This window comes from Mus caroli, chromosome 19, assembly GCF_900094665.2.
Source record: "Mus caroli chromosome 19, CAROLI_EIJ_v1.1, whole genome shotgun sequence".
NCBI classification, from domain to species: domain Eukaryota; kingdom Metazoa; phylum Chordata; class Mammalia; order Rodentia; family Muridae; genus Mus; species Mus caroli.
In genome coordinates, this window is record NC_034588.1 from 42707826 (window position 1) to 42726645 (window position 18820).

At 49.6% G+C, this 18820-nt stretch overlaps 1 protein-coding gene across 7 annotated transcripts; it reads left to right on the plus strand.

Moving 5' to 3' along the window:
* Positions 1-1054: 1054 nt before the first annotated feature.
* Pprc1 (PPARG related coactivator 1) lies at positions 1055-17764 on the plus strand. 7 transcript variants are annotated; one of them, XM_029472779.1, is made up of 14 exons: positions 1055-1254; positions 6094-6267; positions 6874-7023; positions 7135-7236; positions 7347-10200; positions 10389-10442; positions 12180-12237; positions 12985-13055; positions 13861-14584; positions 16105-16242; positions 16350-16419; positions 16532-16653; positions 17034-17185; positions 17400-17764. In XM_029472779.1, the coding sequence occupies exons 1-14, from the start codon at positions 1102-1104 to the stop codon at positions 17501-17503; spliced, it is 4926 nt and encodes a 1641-aa protein (XP_029328639.1). In that variant the 5' UTR covers positions 1055-1101; the 3' UTR covers positions 17504-17764. The 7 variants fall into 7 exon arrangements, with proteins under 7 accessions (XP_029328639.1, XP_029328640.1, XP_021007878.1 ...); XM_029472780.1 differs by having other exon boundaries at positions 12988-13055; positions 17400-17759; XM_021152219.1 differs by having other exon boundaries at positions 6877-7023; positions 12988-13055; positions 17400-17759.
* The last annotated feature ends 1056 nt before the right edge of the window (positions 17765-18820 follow it).

Sequence of the window (18820 nt, forward strand, 5' to 3'; positions counted from 1 at the left end):
AATATGGGCTGGTGAGATGGCTCAGTGGGTAAGAGCACCCGACTGCGCTTCCGAAGGTCCGGAGTTCAAATCCCGCAACCACATGGTGGCTCACAACCATCTGCAATGAGATCTGGTGCCCTCTTCTGAAGTGTCTGAAGACAGCTACAGTGTACTTACAGTGTACTTAATAAATAAATAAATCTTTAAAAAAATCCGAAAATATGACGAATGAATGAACATTAGAAATAGGAATGAAGTGTAAAAATACAGAAAAGGATCGTGGTTGGCTTTGATAATCAGAAAGGCTATTTTGATGTTAGAAGTTCCATGCAGAGAAACAAAGGGAAGGAGAACACTTTTTTGTTTGGTAGTTTGGTTTGTTTTTGTTTTTGTTAGGGTTTCTCTGTGTAGCTCTGGCTGTCCTGGAACTCTCTCTGCAGACCAGGCTGGCCTCGAACTCAGAGATCTGCCTGCCTCTGCCTCCCAAGTGCTGGGATTAAAGGCGTGCGCCGCCACTGTTGGGTGAAGGAGAACACTTGGAGGATGGCAAGGATTTCTGGAGCAGTAGGAAAGAAGTTTGATAGAGAGAAACCAACGTAGTTTTCTGAGTAAGAATGTAGCGAAAAGAATGGAAGATGCGGTATTTTTATAGAAACATTTGCACTAGTGCTGCAGTATGAGATTAGATGAGTGTTAGTGTCTAGACTGGGAGTATCCACTTGGGGGTGCTGCTTGAAAACAGCGGTCGACTTGAAGTAAAGTGGAAGGAAAGTACAGGAGGTAGAACATCAAACAAAGAGGTCTAACCTCTGGGCAATTTAACAAAAAATAAAGTGATATTTTCCTTACTACTGCGTACTCAGCAGCTTGGTCAAAAGAGAGCCCTACAATGCGCATACAGCACTACCCGCTAATCTTCCTTCAGAGACTACAATTCCCAGAAATCCTCGAGGGAGGTCAGGGTCCTCATCTTTTTCCAGGTTGCAAAGTGGTTCGCTGCATGGTCTTCTGGGATTCGTAGTCTTGCAGTGTCCTTCGGGAGATGTAGTTCCTTTCCCACAATCGGCTGGGCGAGGCGGCGCCGGCGATCAGAGCAGCGCTGGGTGTTCAGGGGCCAAGATGGCGGCGCGCCGGGGACGGAGAGACCGAGTCGCGCCGCCTCCGACTGGGGGCCCGGGTCCTGACCCTGGCGGTGGAGTGCGTGGCGGCAGTTGGGCGAGTCGAAGCCAAGCGCCGCATGGGACCGGGGGCTCCGGGAGCGCCGCGGAGCAGGTGAGAGGGTGGCCGGCGGCCCGCGGCTGGCAGCAAAGCGGCGTGTGCCGGGCGGTGACACGTGGACGGCACAGGAAAGGGAGGAAGCACTTGCGTGCCGATGCTGCGGGAGTTGGGTAGGGCTGAAAAGACCGAAGTTGTCTGCGGAGGGTATGCCAGCAGAGCCAGGGACTCTGCGGCGATTCCTGGGCACGCCAGAGGGACAGTGAGTGTCGGGCGTCAGAAACGTGGCCCTAGCTGGGGCGTCAGGGATTCGGGATTGGAGTTGAAGGCTAAGACTTCTTCCTAAGGATGCCGGAGAAGCTTCACCAGCTTGGCGCTGTAGTTCCTTTTTCGGAGCACGTGGGGTGTGGGGGGGACGATTTCCCGGGAGAACTTGTCTGCCTCCCCCTCCCCCTAGGCGGCGCGGGCGCCCACGTGGGTAGGGCTCGCCGGCGGGGGCGGGGGGAGCTCGGGGCGCGGGTCCACGTGGGGGCGGGGAAGGGATGTCCACGTGGCTCCTGTCCCAGGCTGTCGGGCATCTAGTATCCGCGCCGGAGCTGCACTGCCGGGAACTGGGTGTGTCTCAGCCGCTCCCGCCATCTCTAAAGCTTGTGCTGGGACTCTGGTCTGGAGGGAGGTAGGGACTGCTGGAGGCAACTTTGCTCAGAGCCATAGGAGTTTTTTCCTCTTTCGCCTGCGTCTACAACGCCTTCTGTCGGTAGATGGTGGACTTTCCAGATGTTCTCAAAGTCGGCTTCCTAGAAATGTCAGGGTGTGAGGAGAGGATTAGAGGACTTGAGACTAAAGGGCTGTGGAGAAATGAGTTCGCCGAGGCTTCTGTCTGACCCGTCTTGGAGTGAGTTGTGTGTCAAAAACATTGGCGTTTTGGTTGGCTGCAGTCCTTCATATGTGTGATTCAAGGGTCATGGGAGTGTCAACTTATCTGTGTCTAGTTTAATTTTTCCCCTCATTTTGTTTCTAGCATCTTTTTGGGGAGGAGATAGTTAAGGCGTGCTTGGGTGAATTTTCAGCTACAGCTTCGGGAATTGTATCTGTGTGAGGCTTTTTGGAATTTTTGATGGAGATGGGAAAAAAATGAGAGGTGTTTTGAGAACTGTCGAATGTATGTAGTTGAACATTTAATGGGTCAGGAAAAATGTTTTGTGCTGGGCTTCCGAAAATGCTCAAATCAGGTTTGCAGTGAAGTGAGCAGGAATTAGTTGTCTTTTTGACAGCAACTCCATACGAGGTTTGATTGCAGGCTTCCCAGTAATACTAGGTCCAGCAAAACAGCCTAGGGGGGAATGACTTTCGGGGCATGCTCTGGGATCAACCATCCTTTTTCCTCCCAACTTTTTACAACTTCTGTGGTCAGCACTGTTCATCATCTGGGAGAGACAGTAGGGGTCTAAGATCCAGCAACAGTAGAAGTTACATGGTCTGCCAACCCAATAGTTATCAAGGTGTCATATTTAAGTACAGATGTGTTGCTAAACCACACAGATGTGGTCCCTGCCGTATCCTAAGTTGAGCTCAGGATAGACATAGTAAAGCTGAAGGAAAGTGCAGGTTAGTTTGGATTATATAGTCATCAGAAATCTAGTTTGAAGTCTACAAATGGAAGAGTCCTTTTAAATTGAGACTCCTAAGGCTGTGTGGAAAACTTCTCAAAGGGAATAGGAAGTGAAGATCAAAGGCATGGCTTATGGGAAGAACTGTGAGGCCAGCCTAGCAGAAGAAGGGTGGGATGGTAGAGGACAAGCTGAAGAGGCTGGCAGGAAGAGCAAAGCATAAGCCATTGTAAGGAATTTGAATCCCATGCTAAGAGCGGTAAGATACCATTGAATGCGTTTTTTATTTCTCCCTGTGAAGTCTTGATTGTCATCTTAATCTTAGAGATCCTCCTGTCTCTGCCTCTTGAGTGCTGGGATCAATAAAAGGCGGTGCTGCTGGGTGTGGTGGTGCACGCCCTTAATCCCGGCACTTGGGAGGCAGAGGCAGGCGAATTTCTGAGTTTCAAGGCCAGCCTGGTCTACAGAAGTGAGTTCGAGGACAGCCAGGGCTACACAAAGAAATCCAGTCTGGAAAAACGAAAAACAAACAAAAAAAGAAGGCAGCGCTGTCTTTTGGCAGGATTTATGATGGTCTTAGGAAATGACAAGTTACTTGATTTTTTTTTTTTGTTGGTTTGTTTGTTTTTTTTTTGTTGTTGTTGTTGGTTTTTTGTTTTGTTTTTGTTTTTGTTTTTTTTTGTTTTCGAGACAGGGTTTTTCTGTATAGCATTCCTGGAACTCACTCTGTAGACCAGGCTGGCCTCAAACTCAGAAATCTGCCTGCCTCTGCCTCCCAAGTGCTGGCATTAAGCTAAGCCACTGCCTGGCTGTGTTTTTTTCGTTGTTAATCCTGGATCAACTAGTCATATGTTTTAAAGTATATAGAAACATTAAAAAGTCTCTGGGCTGGGCTTAGAGGTAGGAGAATCAAGAGTTTAGGATAACCTTGGTTTCATAGAAGTGCAAGACCAGTCCATGCTACATGAGACTTTGTGTCAAAATAGAAATTTGGCTTTGGATTCTGGATGAGCAAAATTGGTGTGAGGAAGCCAACTGAGGGGTCTCGAGTTAATGCTAGTGGCGGGCTCACTTGTGGCTTGGCCTTATCCTTTAGCCATTGGGAATGGTTGTACCTAGGCAGTGTGAAGTATGTGGGTGAAGCCATGTAAAGGGAGGTAGATGTCTCTGTCTTGGCCTCCAGCACCTGCCGGGAGGAGGTAGAGATGAATGGTTTATAGAGCTGGACCAGTCTGGCCTAGTGGTTGGACTGTAGAAGGAGGCAGGGCAACTAGAGATGCAGGCTACTTGCTCACCGATGACTGTTTGCTGAGCCATGCGCTATTTAGCTTCGGGTTGTAATTACAGGTTGAAGACCTGGGTGGGAGGGGTTAGTCCCTAAAACCTGCTGCCTTCTCACTTTAGCTTTGGGCCTAGACAGACTCCTAAGAAGTGTCCTAAACCAGCCTGTTTTTTTCCCTGGGCCCTACAGCTCCACCTTTTAAAAGGACCGGGTGCCTGAGGGGTATGGTCACACCTGTTGCTTTTTCTTTTGGAGGTGTCCCAGTGCCCCATTTCTCTTTGCCGCAGGAGGAGTTGGTGTCTGTCTGACTGAGTCTGTTGTGGGGCCTTTATCCCATGCTTCCAAGGGCAGGTAGCTTAGCCGCAGCTCTGGCCTCACCAGTTCCATTTGGGCCTTGCCCTTGCCCTGCCTATGACACTTGACAGGTTTGAGCGGGCCCTACCTGATGACAAAGCTGAAGACACTGCTAGTTCACAGAAGTGTGTGAGGCGGGGCCTCTCCATCTCTGCAGTCAAGCTTTCTCTTTAGCTCCCATTTGGTCGGGGCGGTGAAGAACAACCGTTGACATATTGTGGCTCACCATTATTGGGTCTAGAGGTACAGCTCAGTTGTGGAGTCTTAGAGTGGGTTTAGTCTTCAGCACCAAAGAAGAAAAGAGAGTGTGACTATTAGTTGAGTGTAAGACATGGTTAGGAATTATGGTAACAGTGGAGCACAGGCACACATAAATCACTCTGTGATGCATAGGAGAATATAAATCAGTCATATTGTCCCAAAGGAATTGGGGATCTATTATTTTCCTCTTTTAAAAAGTAACAATGCAGATGGATTCTTAACAAACACTGATTTCCCCTGTGACAGCCTTTTCTTTGTTTGTTTGTGTTTGTTTGTATTCGAGACAGGGTTTCTCTGTGTAGCTCTGGCTGTCCTGGAACTCACTCTGTAGATCAGGCTGGCCTTGAACCCAGAAATCCGCCTGCCTCTGCCTCCCAAGTGCTGGGATTAAAGGCGTGTGCTATCATTGCCCAGCCAGCCTTTGCTTACTGGCCAGTCTGGTCTCAAACGCCCATATAGTCCTCTGCTTTAGTTTTTCCAGCATTTATGTTAAAAGTGTATGCTGTGCCTTTAATCCCAGCACTTGGGAGGCAAAGGCAGGTGGATCTCTTGAGTGACGGCCAAGCCTAGTCTACAAACTGAGTTCCATGACAGCCAGGGCTACACAGAGAAACCCTGTCTCAAAGAAAAAAAAAGAAAAAACCAAACCCCCAAACCCAACTCCCAAACCTTCCCTATTGTTACCATTGTTTCTGTGGACTTAGGTCTTTCTGTGAGGAGTATGGGTGAGCAAGTACTCTGGTGTGCATGTGGGTTGGTGAGAGAACAGCTTTGTGGGTTTGTTCTACATTTCTGTGGGTTTTGGGGATTGAATTTGGGTTGTCCATCTGGCTTTTGAAGTAAGCCAGCTGAGCCATCTTGCTGCCCGGTCTTTATCTTTTTGATGTTTCTGCTCCCCAGTTTATTAACGGCTCCAGCCGTTTACGGGCGGAGTCTAAACTGTTGTGCCCAGAACACTGCCTTCCGAGCTTTGCATCGGAGTTGTACGGCTGTCCATAGCTAGTCCAGACCTTTGACCATGGCAGCAATGCTGGCTTCAGCCCATTGATTGAGGGCTGCATACTTGTTTGTTTGTTTGTTTTTCCCGAGGGATACCTGTTTTTGTTTTTGTTTTTTAAAGATTTATTTATTTATTATATGTAAGTACACTGTAGCTGTCTTCAGACACTCCAGAAGAGGGCGCCAGATCTCGTTACAGATGGTTGTGAGCCACCATGTGGTTGCTGGGATTAGAACTCTGGACCTTCAGAAGAGCAGTCGGGTGCTCTTACCCACTGAGCCATCTCACCAGCCCCCGGGATACCTGGTTTTAATGGAGTTATCGATTAGCTGCCCTCCAGAAGACTTGGGTCTTTGTAATTCACCTTCTCCCAAAATCTTTTGCCTTAGGTCCATGAGGACGGGAATGACTCTAGCTTTGTCAGCCTTTCTCGACTGGGCCCCTCTCTGAGGGAGAAAGACCTGGAAATGGAGGAACTGATACTGCAGGATGAGACACTCCTGGAGACCATGCAGAGCTACATGGATGCCTCCCTTATATCCCTCATTGAGGATTTTGGAGAGGTAAGCTGGGGCAGGGCTTAGAGTCCTTCAGACAGGATCTTTGCAGGGGGCGTTATGTCTTGAATCTTTGGAGTTGTTTCAGAGATGGCTTTGTTCTCTCAGATCCTTGGCCCATCAGATGCCCAACCTGAGCCCTTGAAAGATTTTTTTTTTTAAACTTTTTAAAAAAATTACTATTTTTTTAATGGTATTAGACTGCAGACCCTCAGAGTACAGCCCATGAAGGATGCCTTCAGCTTGGACCATGGTCCAAAGCTTATTCTCCTTTCAGGGTCTTTGATCTACGTGTCCAGGAGGAGGTTCATGGAGACTGCTTTTGAGCCTAATTCCAATCTAGCCTAGGATGGTCTCCTGAGCATCTTAGTATCACTTGAGTGTATACGAGTGTGAAAGCCAAGCTTAAGACTCAAGCTAAGCCTCTCCGTTAGAACCGGAGAGTTGGGTGAACAGTGAAAGATGGGACCCATGCTTCCCACTACTCAGATCCTTCTTGCTGGCAAATTAAGTGAAGTGAGTCTGGGAGACTAAGTCTCCTGGCATTTAGTTCTTTTTATGGCCTAGAAGGTTATTAGAGATCTTGTGGGGGGTCCTCTTGTCTTTCTGGAGCAGAGCAGGTTATCTCTGGAGGACCAGAATGAAATGTCGCTGCTCACAGCTCTGACGGAGATCTTGGACAATGCAGATTCTGAGAACCTGTCCCCTTTTGACACCATTCCTGATTCAGAGCTGCTTGTGTCCCCTCGGGAGAGCTCCTCTGTGAGTATGGCCTCAGGGAGGGATACAGGGCTAGTCCAAAGGTTCCAACCAGGTCCGGGAGCCTCTTCATATAGCTGTGCACAAACTGATGGGGGCCTTTCTTCCTCTCAGCTGCACAAGCTGCTCAATCTCTCTCGGACACCCCCAGAACGTGACCTTATCACCCCAATTGACCCTTTGGGGCCCAGCACAGGAAGTAGTCGGGTGAGTGGGGTAAGTCTGACCTAGGACCCTTTTGAACTCACAGATGGGGAGGGCGTGGAGAGGCAGCATCGGGAAAGCATGTGCTGCGGAGTACCTCTGAGTCTGTGCTTCTCCTGTAGGTTGAGATGCCTCTTGCAGATTCTCCATGGGACTTCTCTCCGCCTCCTTTCTTGGAAACTTCTTCCCCTAAGCTGCCTAGCTGGAGACCCTCGAGACCAAGACCTCGATGGGGTCAGTCCCCTCCTCCCCAGCAGCGCAGTGATGGGGAAGAGGAGGAGGAGGTCGCTGGTTTCAGTGGTCAGATGCTTGCTGGTGAACTCGACAACTCGGTGAACGTGCTGGACTTCCCCATGCACCTGGCATGCCCTGAGGAAGAAGGCACAGCCGAGGCAGCAGATGCGCCAGCGTCAGCCCCTGGCGACGAGAGCATCTCCTCCTTGAGTGAGCTGGTTCGGGCCATGCATCCCTACTGCTTGCCCAACCTCACCCACTTGGCATCCCTTGAGGGTGAACTCCAGGGACAGGCTGATGCTGACGAGTTGACGCTGCCTGAGGGCTGTGTTGTGCTGGAGATTGTTGGCCAGGCAGCCACAACTGGTGATGACCTCGAGATCCCAGTCGTGGTGCGGCAGATTCCTTCTGGATCCCAGTCTGTGCTCCTGGATGAGTCTCTAGGAAGCAGTCCTGCCTTGCAGTTACTCATGCCCACCATGGAGTCCGAGACAGAAGCTGCTGTGCCTGAAGTTGCTCCTTGCCCTGATCAAGAATTACCACTGAGCTCCGCCTGCTTATCGGAGCCCAGGGAAATCATGGAGTCATTGACATCCAAGGAACCTCAGAGCCTACCTGCCAGTGCAAGTCAGGTTTCTCAGAAAGTTCCCAGAAAGGGCAGGAAGAAGAAGAACAAGGAACAGCCCGCAGCCTGTGTGGAAGGCTGTACCAGGCGGCTGAGGTCATCTTCTCGAGGACAGTCTACTGTGTCTGCAGAGGTGAACTCTCAGGCAGGCAGTTCACAGAAACAGCCCCACGAAGAGCTTCAGAGAGAGGTGGCTGCCCCTCAGAGCAGAGGGAAGCCACGGGCTTGGGCTCGGGCCTGGGCAGCTGCCTTAGAGAAGACGGAGTCCGAGAACTTAGAGAGAAGTGCAGGACAGGATAGTTCTGCTGAAGAAGATGCTCTGGATCTCTGTCCTAAGCTGCTTGAGACCAGCCAAGCCAACCCCACTCTCTCATTAAATGACTCTGCTCAAGCTGACTCCATGCCTGTTGACTCTGTTGAAAGTGATGCCTCTGCAGTTGGCAATGCTGTACCTGTTGACCAGGCTTCATCTGGTACAGAGCTGGTTGGTTCTCTCCCAGTAGGCCCAAACCTGACTAGCTCAGTCCTGGCTGACAAGAAAGGAATTGAACCTGCAGTGTCTATCCCCACTTCGGGTAACTTGTCTCCAGCTGATGCTGTCCTAGCAAACACAGTGGCAGCTGACCCTGTTCCAAATGACCTGGCTCCAGCAGAGCCTGTGGTAGTTAAGTGCAGACCCACTGATCCTAGGCGTGCAGCAGCAGCAGCAGCAGCAGCTCAGGGGAGTCGTCCTTCCCTACAGTCCGCAGACCATCCTAAGGTTGGCACCCCTGAAGGCAAGGATGTTGTAGGTCCTCTGAAGGTGGAAGGTAATACCAGCGCTACAACCCAGGAAGCCAAACCTCGGCCTCTCAGCCTATCTGAGTACCGACAGCGAAGGCAGCAGCGGCAAACAGAAACAGAAGACAGGAATTCTCAGCCCCCAGTTGGCAAGTGGCCTAGTCTCCCAGAGACCCCCACAGAGCTGGCAGATATCCCTTGTCTTGTTCCATCAGCCCCAACCAGGAAGACAGCTCCACAGAGAAGCCCTATAGCTGTACCAGAGACTGTGTCTGTGGGTTCTAATCCTGCTTCCCCTACTCCTGAGCCATCTGCAAGCAAACTTATGGTTTCAACTCATTCTGAACAGGTGTCATCTCATGAGATGCCACTTGCAGTTAGACCACCCCCTCCTCCTTTGCAGTCTGTGTCTCCTGCTGGACCCATCCCTTCCACAGTGCCCGCTCCTTTGCCTTTTCCTCCGAGCATACCCCCTCTGCTTCCTCTTCCTTCAAGTGGCCACGGAGTCCCCAGCCTGCCCCCACCTCCCTTGCAACCTCCTGGACTTCCAGTATCAATGAGACAAATGCCACCTGACCCCTATACTCAGTATGCCCCTGTGCCACCCTGGTCTTGTTACCCCTCTGTGTCCCCTCCGGGCTATTCTTGTCTGCCCCCACCACCAACGATGCCCATAGTATCTGGTACTCCTGGTACCTATGCTGTGCCCCCAACTTGCAATGTGCCTTGGGTACCCCCTCCTGCACCAGTTTCACCTTACAGCTCCAGCTGTGCCTATGGGTCCCTTGGGTGGGGCCCAGGGCTGCAACAGCCTCCCTTTTGGTCTACTGTTTCTCCACCTCCGTTGTCTTCAGTCCCTACTGGAAGAGCTGTTCCTCTGTCCCACGTGGAACCCAGTAGTGATCCAGCTGGTCCTCCTGAAGATGTGCTTCCTGAGCCAGTGACTTCTTCCCTAAGCTCTGGGCCGGCCAGCCCCGCAGCTTCACCAGTAGAACCTACAAAGCCGGAGGCTCAGCCAGTGCCTGTATCTCCCCGATCGGAACACAAAGTGTCCACCTTGGTACAGAGTCCCCAGATCAAGGCTCCATCGGCTCTGTCTACTGAGGGTATAATTTTTGAGGAGTCTGTATCAGAGAGGCTAAAGCCTGAGACCCAGGAGAGCAGACCAAAGGAGAAGCCCGTCTCTACAGCTATCAAGTCTGTTCCCGTGCCAAAGCAGAGCACTGTTGCAAAGCTGCCTGCTGTCCATCCAGCCCGTCTAAGGAAGCTGTCCTTCCTGCCCACCCCACGTGCTCAGGGTCCTGAGGATGTGGTACAGGCTTTCATCAGTGAGATTGGTGAGTGACAGACGGTGCGCTTAGTACAAGAAGGGTGTAGGGGTTGGGAGATCTTGCTGTGTGCAGCTCTCTGGGTTCACTCACTCTGGTGCACTGGGAGGCATGTGAGTGGAGAAGCGAAGGGGTTTCTCGGGACCTAGAAGCTCAGTTGGTGAGGGCTAGATTTTAATCTTGTGTTGTTCTCACAGGGATCGAAGCATCAGACCTGTCAAGTCTGCTGGAGCAGTTTGAGAAGTCCGAAGGTGAGGAAACCTAGGCAGTTCTGCTCCAGCTCCTCCTTCTCGTCTGTGCTTCCTTTGGGTTCAGTCTCATAGCGGCATGAACTGGGGTAGAGGGTAGGCACCGTCTAAACCATCAGAAGAGCCATTTAACATTTAATTGGCACAGGGAGACAGCATTTCCTCGGGGAGAATAGTCAGGGACATGGTGGTATAGGGTTAGTAATTAGAAAAGTAGATAAAGAGAGGATGCAGGGAGGGTGGGATTTGATGGGGACTTTTTCTACAGGGAAACAGCTCTTCAGTTGAGCTTTGAGAGGTGGAATTTGATAGAATATATGTAGCATACAAGGCAGAGAAACAGAGGTATTGGATGGTTCCTATAAGATGCATTTGGACGGCTCAGTAGTTATGAGCACCAGCTGCTCATCTTCCAGAGGTCCTGAGTTCAATTCTCAGCAACCACATGGTGGCTCACAACTAATTGAGGTTTTTTGTTTTTTTCTTTTTTCTTTTTTTCCGAGACAGGGTTTCTCTATAGTTCCGGCTGTCCTGGAACTCACTCTGTAGACCAGGCTGGCCTCGAACTCAAAAATCCACCTGCCTCTGCCTCCCAAGTGCTGGGATTAAAGGTGTGTGCCACCACTGCCGGTCTAACAACTAAGTGATTTTTGATGCTCTCTTGCGTGCAGGTGTACGTGCAGATAGAGCACTCATATACATAAAGTAAATAAGTTTTTTTTTTTTAAGATGCATTTGGAGCCAGGCATTGTGGCATGTTTTTAATCCCAGCTCTCAGGAGGCAGAAGCAGGTGGATTTCTCAGTTCCAGACCAGCTTGGTCTACAGAGTGAGTTGCAGGCAGACAGAAACCCTGTCTGGGGTGGAGGGTGAGGTTCATTTAGAAGACAATGAAGAACTTGATTTTCTCAAGACAAAGCAGGGTGCTAGGTGCTGTGGGCTGTGGAGGTTACTATATTCTCTTCTAGAAGAACTTACTGTATCATTGGAGCAAAGACTGCACAGATGACACTTGAGTTGGTAACAGGTTTTTGCAGAGTACATGGTAGAGTATAAAACAGAAGAGTGAGACAGGAAGGCTGTGTGTTAGAGATGTAGTTTCCCTTTCATGGGAGAAGCTGTGCTTCCTGTGCCGTGGTCCTGGATTCAGTTGCTGGATAAGTCTAAGGTCAAGTATAGTGTGTCCGTTTAATCCCCTCACTGGGAAACAGATCTGAGTTCTAGGCCACCCTCCTCTACATGGTGAGTTACAGGCCTGCTGGGCTCCAGACCTAGACCCTATTTCAATGTATGGTTAGTCCATCAATTTGGACTCAGTCTCACATTCAGTTGGGAGTGGGTATTTCTGGGCAGAAAAGAAATAATTCAGTCTCATTGATGAGATAGCACTAGAGGAGACTGGATCTGAGCTCAGTCGGGGTATGTAGGCAAAGCTGGCTTATTTCTTCTCTGGATAAGAATGCATTTTGGGGCTGGTGAGATGGCTCAGCGGTTAGGAGCGCCGACTGCTCTTCCAAAGGTCCTGAGTTTCACATCCCAGCAACCACATGGTGGCTCACAACCATCTGTAACGAAATCTGATGCCTTCTTCTGGAGTGTCTGAAGACAGCTACAGTGTACTTGCATATAATAAACAAATAATTAAAAAAAAAAAGGAATGCATTTTGATAAGAATGCACTTCTATGCCACCTCAGTTTGGAACATCTGGTTGGGCTTTTAACTAATATGATTTCTTTACAGCCAAAAAGGAGTGTCCTCTCCCGGCTTCTGCTGACAGCTTGGCTGTAGGAAACTCAGGGTAAGTATGGAGATATGAGCGAGTTACCCTACAGCTGTTGGTCAGCAGCCAGCCAGCACTCCAGGACTTGCAACTGGACACCTTTGTGGCAGGGATGTTCATCGACTCTAGTGTCTTCCCCCAGTTTTTGTCCCCTTCTCTGTTACCACCCTGTCATGGGTGATGAGTTTGGGGGAGGGGTATGCACTATCAGAAATTCTGTGTGCCTTGGAGGTGCCCCTTAATTTATGGCAAAATATTCTTTGGGATTTTTTTTCTTCCATTATCAGACTTAAAGCTTGTTCAGTGCTGGTGAGGGGACCAACTAAAGCAGGGGGTGGAGGGGGATGCCTGGGGCTTCCCCTAATTCCTTGGAGGGCAGGGTACTAGAACCCCTTTACTTTGTAGCATTCTAACAATAAGGCCTCATTTTTCACATTCCTGTCTGCTGAACATGTCCTTTATACTGGTTTCAGTTAAATTTGAGCTTGGTAGGCAAGGTTTTTGACTGAAGGAGGAGGTGGGGGCTGTGCAGGATCATTTCATTGATGATTCTGCCTAGTCAGCCTCCTGAAGTTTGGCAATGTTGAGTAAGCCCCATCTACACCTTGGTCACTAAGGCCCTTCTGTGCTAGAGGGAGATTACTGGGGCCACGTTGGGTATCCTTCCCCCTGCTCCCCCCATACACCTTTCATTGCTTTTTGAGGAAAGCAGATGTACAAGATATTGAGGCAATGAACCAGGCTTTCCCTTTTCCCCCCTGCCAGCAGCATTGACACTCCCCAGGAGAAGAAACCCCTAGACCGGTTACAAGCCCCAGAACTGGCCAACGTGGCAGGTGGGTTCAGGTTGTACTCCAGCTCTTAGTCAGTACAGCACATGTGTCTGCACATATGCTGTGCATCAAGTGTGTGTCGGCGTTGGGTACAGACATTATCTGATCTCCATTGTTGTGCTCATGGTCAAGGGGGCAGATGTTTCCGATACTCAATCGGAAGTGAGGAACAATAAGGGGAGGATTATATAGAAGGTCCTAAGCTGAGGTTTGAAAACAATCACTGCTGTTGGTCGGATGGTAGCTTTTAGGGGATGAATGGACGGCCTGACTGAACAACAGGAGCGACTAGTTTGTTACCTGCAGCTCTGTATGTGGTTTGGTTTGACCCAGAGTGTCGAGGCTGAGTTAGGATAATGGACAGAGAACAAGCAGGAGGTAAGCTAGGGCTCAGATTATGGGAACTTTGAATGCCGTATTAAGCTGCTTGAACTTCATCCTGCATATGTATTGGAGAAACAATTGAAAAGGCATTCTCACGTTGATTATTTTGGATGGTTTGCCTAGCAGGAATCAAGAAGACAGACAGGTATGGAGCCAGAAGGGAAGTAGGTAAGTTTATGGTACTAGTCTAGGTACGGTGCAACCTAGACATTAGGTAAGGCTAGGTGGAGGAGTACACTTAAGAATGAAAATGCTAAGGTTAATTAGGTAGTTGAGTGGCTGACCTCAGGTAGTGAGAGAAGTTGGGCCGTTGTCGATGTTAGTAAGGACACACTGAGAAGTGGGAGCTTGAGCCTAGATACACAGAGTTTGGAGAATAAAACTGGATCTCACCCTGCTATCTCCATCCTCCCTTCCCCCACAGGGCTCACCCCTCCAGCTACCCCTCCCCACCAGTTATGGAAACCCCTGGCTGCTGTCTCACTGTTGGCCAAAGCCAAATCTCCTAAATCCACCGGCCAAGAGGGAACCCTGAAGCCTGAAGGAATTACAGAGGCCAAACCTCCAGCTACAGCCTGCCTCCAAGAAGGGGCCCACGGCCCTAGTCCAGTCCACGTGGGCTCTGGGGACCATGACTATTGTGTCCGAAGCAGGACACCCCCAAAAAGGATGCCTGCCCTAGTCATTTCAGAGATGGGCTCCCGATGGAATGTCAAGCGCCATCAGGACATCACCATCAAACCTGTGTTGTCATTGGGCTCAGCTGCACCCCCACTCCCATGCACGGCTACTTCCCAGGAGCCACTTGATCACAGGACTAACATTGAGCAGGCAGATCCTTCAGCGCCTTGTTTTGCCCCATCCACCTTGCTGTCCCCTGAGGCTTCACCCTGCCGGAATGAAATAAACGCTAGGACTCCCTCTGAGCCCTCAGACAAGCAGCAGTCAATGCGCTGTTACCGGAAAGCCTGCAGATCAGTCAGCCCCTCAAGTCGGGGCTGGCAAGGCCGCCGTGGCCGCAGTAGCCGTTCTGTCAGCTCTGGGTCCAGCCGGACCAGTGGAGCGTCCTCGTCCTCATCGGTGTCTTCCTCATCCCGATCCCGGTCCAGGTCCAGGTCCTTCTCCCCCCCCAACAAGAGGTGGCGAAGGTGAGCTTTGATGGCCTGTTAGCTTCTGTCCTTTGGGAAGCTCCTGCACTCTGGTTAACTTGAAAAGGCCATGGGCTAACTCATGTACTTTGAGTCGTTGTGGCTCTATTCTTTTTCTGGATGGTTGGAGTCTGGGATACTCCTGAAGTTTCTGTTTACTTGAGAGATGTGCCTTGGGTAGATGCAGTTGGTCTAATTGGGTTACGTCATACTATTACAGTGGTGCTTATACGTGGTATTCGGTATTTTCTTGGTGCTAAGGCAGGGTAGTGGGTTAATCTTACATGCTGGTGAGATGGCTCAGTAGGTAAAGATGCATGCTGCTAACCTGAGTGTGAACCTAGAACCATATGCTAGAATGAAACAAAAGAGTTCAACAGTTATCCTCTGACCTCTGTATGCATACTTTTCCACACACATGATGATTGTAAAAGAAGGAAGGTCCCCTGTGGGATGTGCTGCGGTTGTAGATCAGTTAGAGTGCCTGCCTTGTGTGTGTGAAGCCGTGGGTTTGACTCCCAGCACCTCGTACTTAGACATGCTACAGCCTGTAATCCTAGCACTTAGGAGATGGAGGCAGAAGGGTCACAGGTTAAATTATCCTTGGCTACATACAGAGTTTGGGATATATGTCTCAAAAAAAAAAAAAAAAAAAAAAAAAAAAAAAACACACAAAAACCAAAACAAAACAAAAAAAAAAAAAAAAAGCCGGGCCTGGTGGTGCATGCCTTTAATCCCAGCATTTGGGAGGCAGAGGCAGGTGGATTTCTGAGTTCCGAGGCCAGCCTGGTATATAAAGTGAGTTTCAGGATAGCCAGGGCTATACAGAGAAACTCTGTCTCAAAAAACCAAACTAAAACCAAAACAAAACAAAAACCAACCAAACAAAAAACAGTGTTTTAGCACTGATACCTATCTTCAGAGGATGGCTCTGAACAGTAGTCCTGACATGGTAACCTCCCTCTCACCTTGGTTATGGTATTCCTTTGAGATATGGCAGGAGAACAGTTAGAACTCGGACTGGTACCTTACCCCAGCACTGTGGAGTAGCTGTGAAAACTAGGGTTAGCGAGCCCTCCGTCCCCCGAGTCTCCCTGAATGTCCTTCCTCTTTCCCATTTGTTAAGTGGTTTCCCGTTTTCAGTGGTGCAGTAGAAAACAGCAGTAATTAGTAGTAATAGAGCTGAGTCAAGGATGCAGACGGCCCTGGTATAATCCTCAGCATCAAAAAGAGAACTGTACGTGCCAGCACAGTCCCAGTGCTGGCAAGGGAGCCACAGGAGAATCTCCATTTAAAGGCTGGCTTGGGCTGTGTAGTAAGATTCTCCATCTCGGGGGAAAGGTAGTAAAAATAGGTAAAACTGTAAAAATGCTTGACATATCAAAAAATGTATGAAGGCTGTTTCCTGCAAAGAAAACCTGAAACCCTTGCTCTTCCCTTCATCCGTGGTGCTGAGCCTCCTGACAGGCGGCTCTGACCTACCCGTCCCATTCCCATCCTTTTCACGGTCTTTATTACAGGTCCAGCTGCAGTTCCTCTGGACGGTCCAGAAGGTGTTCCTCCTCCTCTTCCTCCTCCTCCTCTTCCTCCTCATCGTCCAGTTCCAGAAGCCGGTCTCCCTCTGTGTCCCCTTGCAGGAGAAGTGACCGGAGGCGGCGGTGAGCATGGCCATGTGTTTGAGGGCGGTGTATCTAGGATGCCGGGTGGGTGCCCGAGAGTTCTGAGTCTTGACTTGTCTGGGGACTGACGGTACCTCTCTTGTCAGGTACAGCTCTTACCACCGTGCAAATGACCATTACCAAAGGCAGAGAGTGCTGCAGAAGGAGCGTGCAATAGTGAGTAGGGCAGCAGGTCATGGGGGGAGGGGCTTACTGTGTGCTGAGCTCAATCATCACCAGCCATAGCTTTGGCTCATAGCCACAGTCACTGTTCCTTTATCCAATACAGGAAGAGAGAAGGGTGGTCTTCATTGGGAAAATACCTGGCCGAATGACTCGGTCAGAGCTGAAACAGAGGTTCTCTGTTTTTGGAGAAATTGAGGAGTGTACCATTCATTTTCGTGTCCAAGGGTAAGTCTTAAAGTTGGGATTTTTTTTTTCCTGTTAAATTTTTATGCCTTGATGTTTCTCTGTCTTCCCTGTCTTCTGCTGGGCTGGGCTGGGCTGGGCAGGGTCCCCTTGGTTTTGTGGGGATTTTTTTTGTTTTTGTTTTTTTGTTTTTTATTTTCGAGACAGGGTTTCTCTGTGTAGCCCTGGCTGTCCTGGAACTCACTCTGTAGACCAGGCTGGCCTTGAACTCAGAAATCTACCTGCCTTTGCCTCCCAAGTGCTGGGATTAAAGGTGTGGGCCATCACTGCCCGGTCCCCTTCATTTTTATAATCAGAAGGTTGGCCATTGGGGAAATGAGAAGAAACACCTCTGTGCCCAAATGGCTCACCCTCTCCTCTAGTGACAACTATGGTTTCGTCACTTACCGTTATGCTGAAGAGGCATTTGCAGCCATTGAGAGTGGCCACAAGTTGCGGCAGGCAGACGAGCAGCCCTTTGATCTCTGCTTTGGGGGCCGAAGGCAGTTCTGCAAGAGGAGTTACTCTGACCTTGGTGAGTGATGGAGACGGGCTTCTTGACAGCATTTGAGAGGAAAGCTAGCTCTGGGTTTGACATACAGAGAACCCCAGAGTGGGTGAGTGGGAGGGGCCTCCCATGTTCGTCACAAGCAGGGCAGTTTGCCTCTCTCCACTTCTTGGATGGCCATGGCTCCCGTTTGAGAAGTGTGGTAAGAGACCGTAATTTTTGTCCCTTTCTGCTTCTGTAGACTCCAATCGTGAAGACTTTGATCCTGCTCCTGTAAAGAGCAAATTTGATTCACTTGACTTTGATACATTGTTGAAACAGGCTCAGAAGAACCTCCGGAGGTAACCCTGGGCATTCCTCCCCCACCCATTTTCTCTGGAGGTGTCCAGCCTCTTTCAACCCCCTCCCCAACTCTAGGGGAGAGCTGCTAGTATGGAAAATGACTGTTTTATAAGGAAATGGAGAAAAAGTTCAATAAAAATGTGTTAAATTGGGATTTTTAAGTGGTATTTGGTTTTTAATAACAGGTGTTGAACAAACTAACTTGGATTTCTATGTAAGGTGGTTCTGGGGGGAAGGGAACTCTAATAAACATGAACTAGAGGGAACTCCAACGTGTCTTTTCTGTGTGCCAATGTCTATCTGGTATTTCTCTGAATACAGTAAGTCCGTCACTCAGTTCCTAGGCCCTCTTCTAGCTAGGTGTAAGGTCACATTGACTTGGCTTCTCACATCTGTCACATGTAAAATAAGTCAGGAAAAACTTCTCAAACTTGAAAGGCATGTGAAGTTTATATTTTGACAGACTCCTGCATCCTGGTTCACTGTGTAGCTAAAGATGACCTTGAGCCTCTGCCCCTCCATCTCCCAAGTGCTAGGATTCACTACATCCGGTTTATATGATGCTCTGCATTGAACCCAGAACTTAGTGTATGTTAGACAAGCACTCTCCATGCCCAGCCTGTTCTGTATGTGTGTGGGAGGCAGCATATGTGTGGACAGAGGCAGGACGGTTTCTTAGACCAACCTCACGAGGAGTGCTGACCTCTTCACAGCCCTGAAGCTCACTAAACTGGTTTGGCCATTGTGCCCCTAGGAAGCCATTCTCCACCTGCCACACCCGGCAGTTTGGAGGCCCTGGAGAATCAATCCCTCAGGTCCTTCTTGTTAGACAAAGGTTTTAGGCACTAAACCACCCCCTGGTCCTTTTTTGTTATTGAAGCACTGGGTGGGGTTGAGTTTAGAGTCTCAGACTTGGGGAAGCAAGAGCTGTATTGTTGAGCTAATGCAGCCACCCTTTTGGGGGGAAGGATAATTGTATGTGAACATACACGTTCATACATTGTGTGTGGCAGTGTGACCCATCTCTGGGTGCCATCTCGTACCCCACCTTTGTGTTTTTTGTTTGAGGCAAGAATCCCTGGCTGGCCTCAAACTCAAAAGATCCTCCTGCCTCTGCCTTCTGGATGCTGGGATTAAAGGTGTGTGCCACCACACCTCATCTGACACGTTTATTTGAAACAGGCTCAAATGTTTAGCTGTTCTAGAATTTGCATTCTAGGCCAGACTGGCCATCTTTCCAAGCCCCCTCCCTTTGTTTTTGAAAGGAGAAATCTAGCCAGTGAGCTCCAGGGTCATCAGTACCCTGCCAGCCCTAGGACT

Bases quoted from the DNA above. Each gene is read 5' to 3' on its own strand.
- Pprc1 (XM_029472779.1), top strand. From the start codon at position 1,102: ATGGCGGCGCGCCGGGGACGGAGAGACCGAGTCGCGCCGCCTCCGACT. The intron at 7,024-7,134 runs GTGAGTATGGCC...TCTTCCTCTCAG, and splicing joins CCCCTCGGGAGAGCTCCTCT to CTGCACAAGCTGCTCAATCT. The intron at 16,243-16,349 runs GTGAGCATGGCC...CTCTCTTGTCAG, and splicing joins AGAAGTGACCGGAGGCGGCG to GTACAGCTCTTACCACCGTG.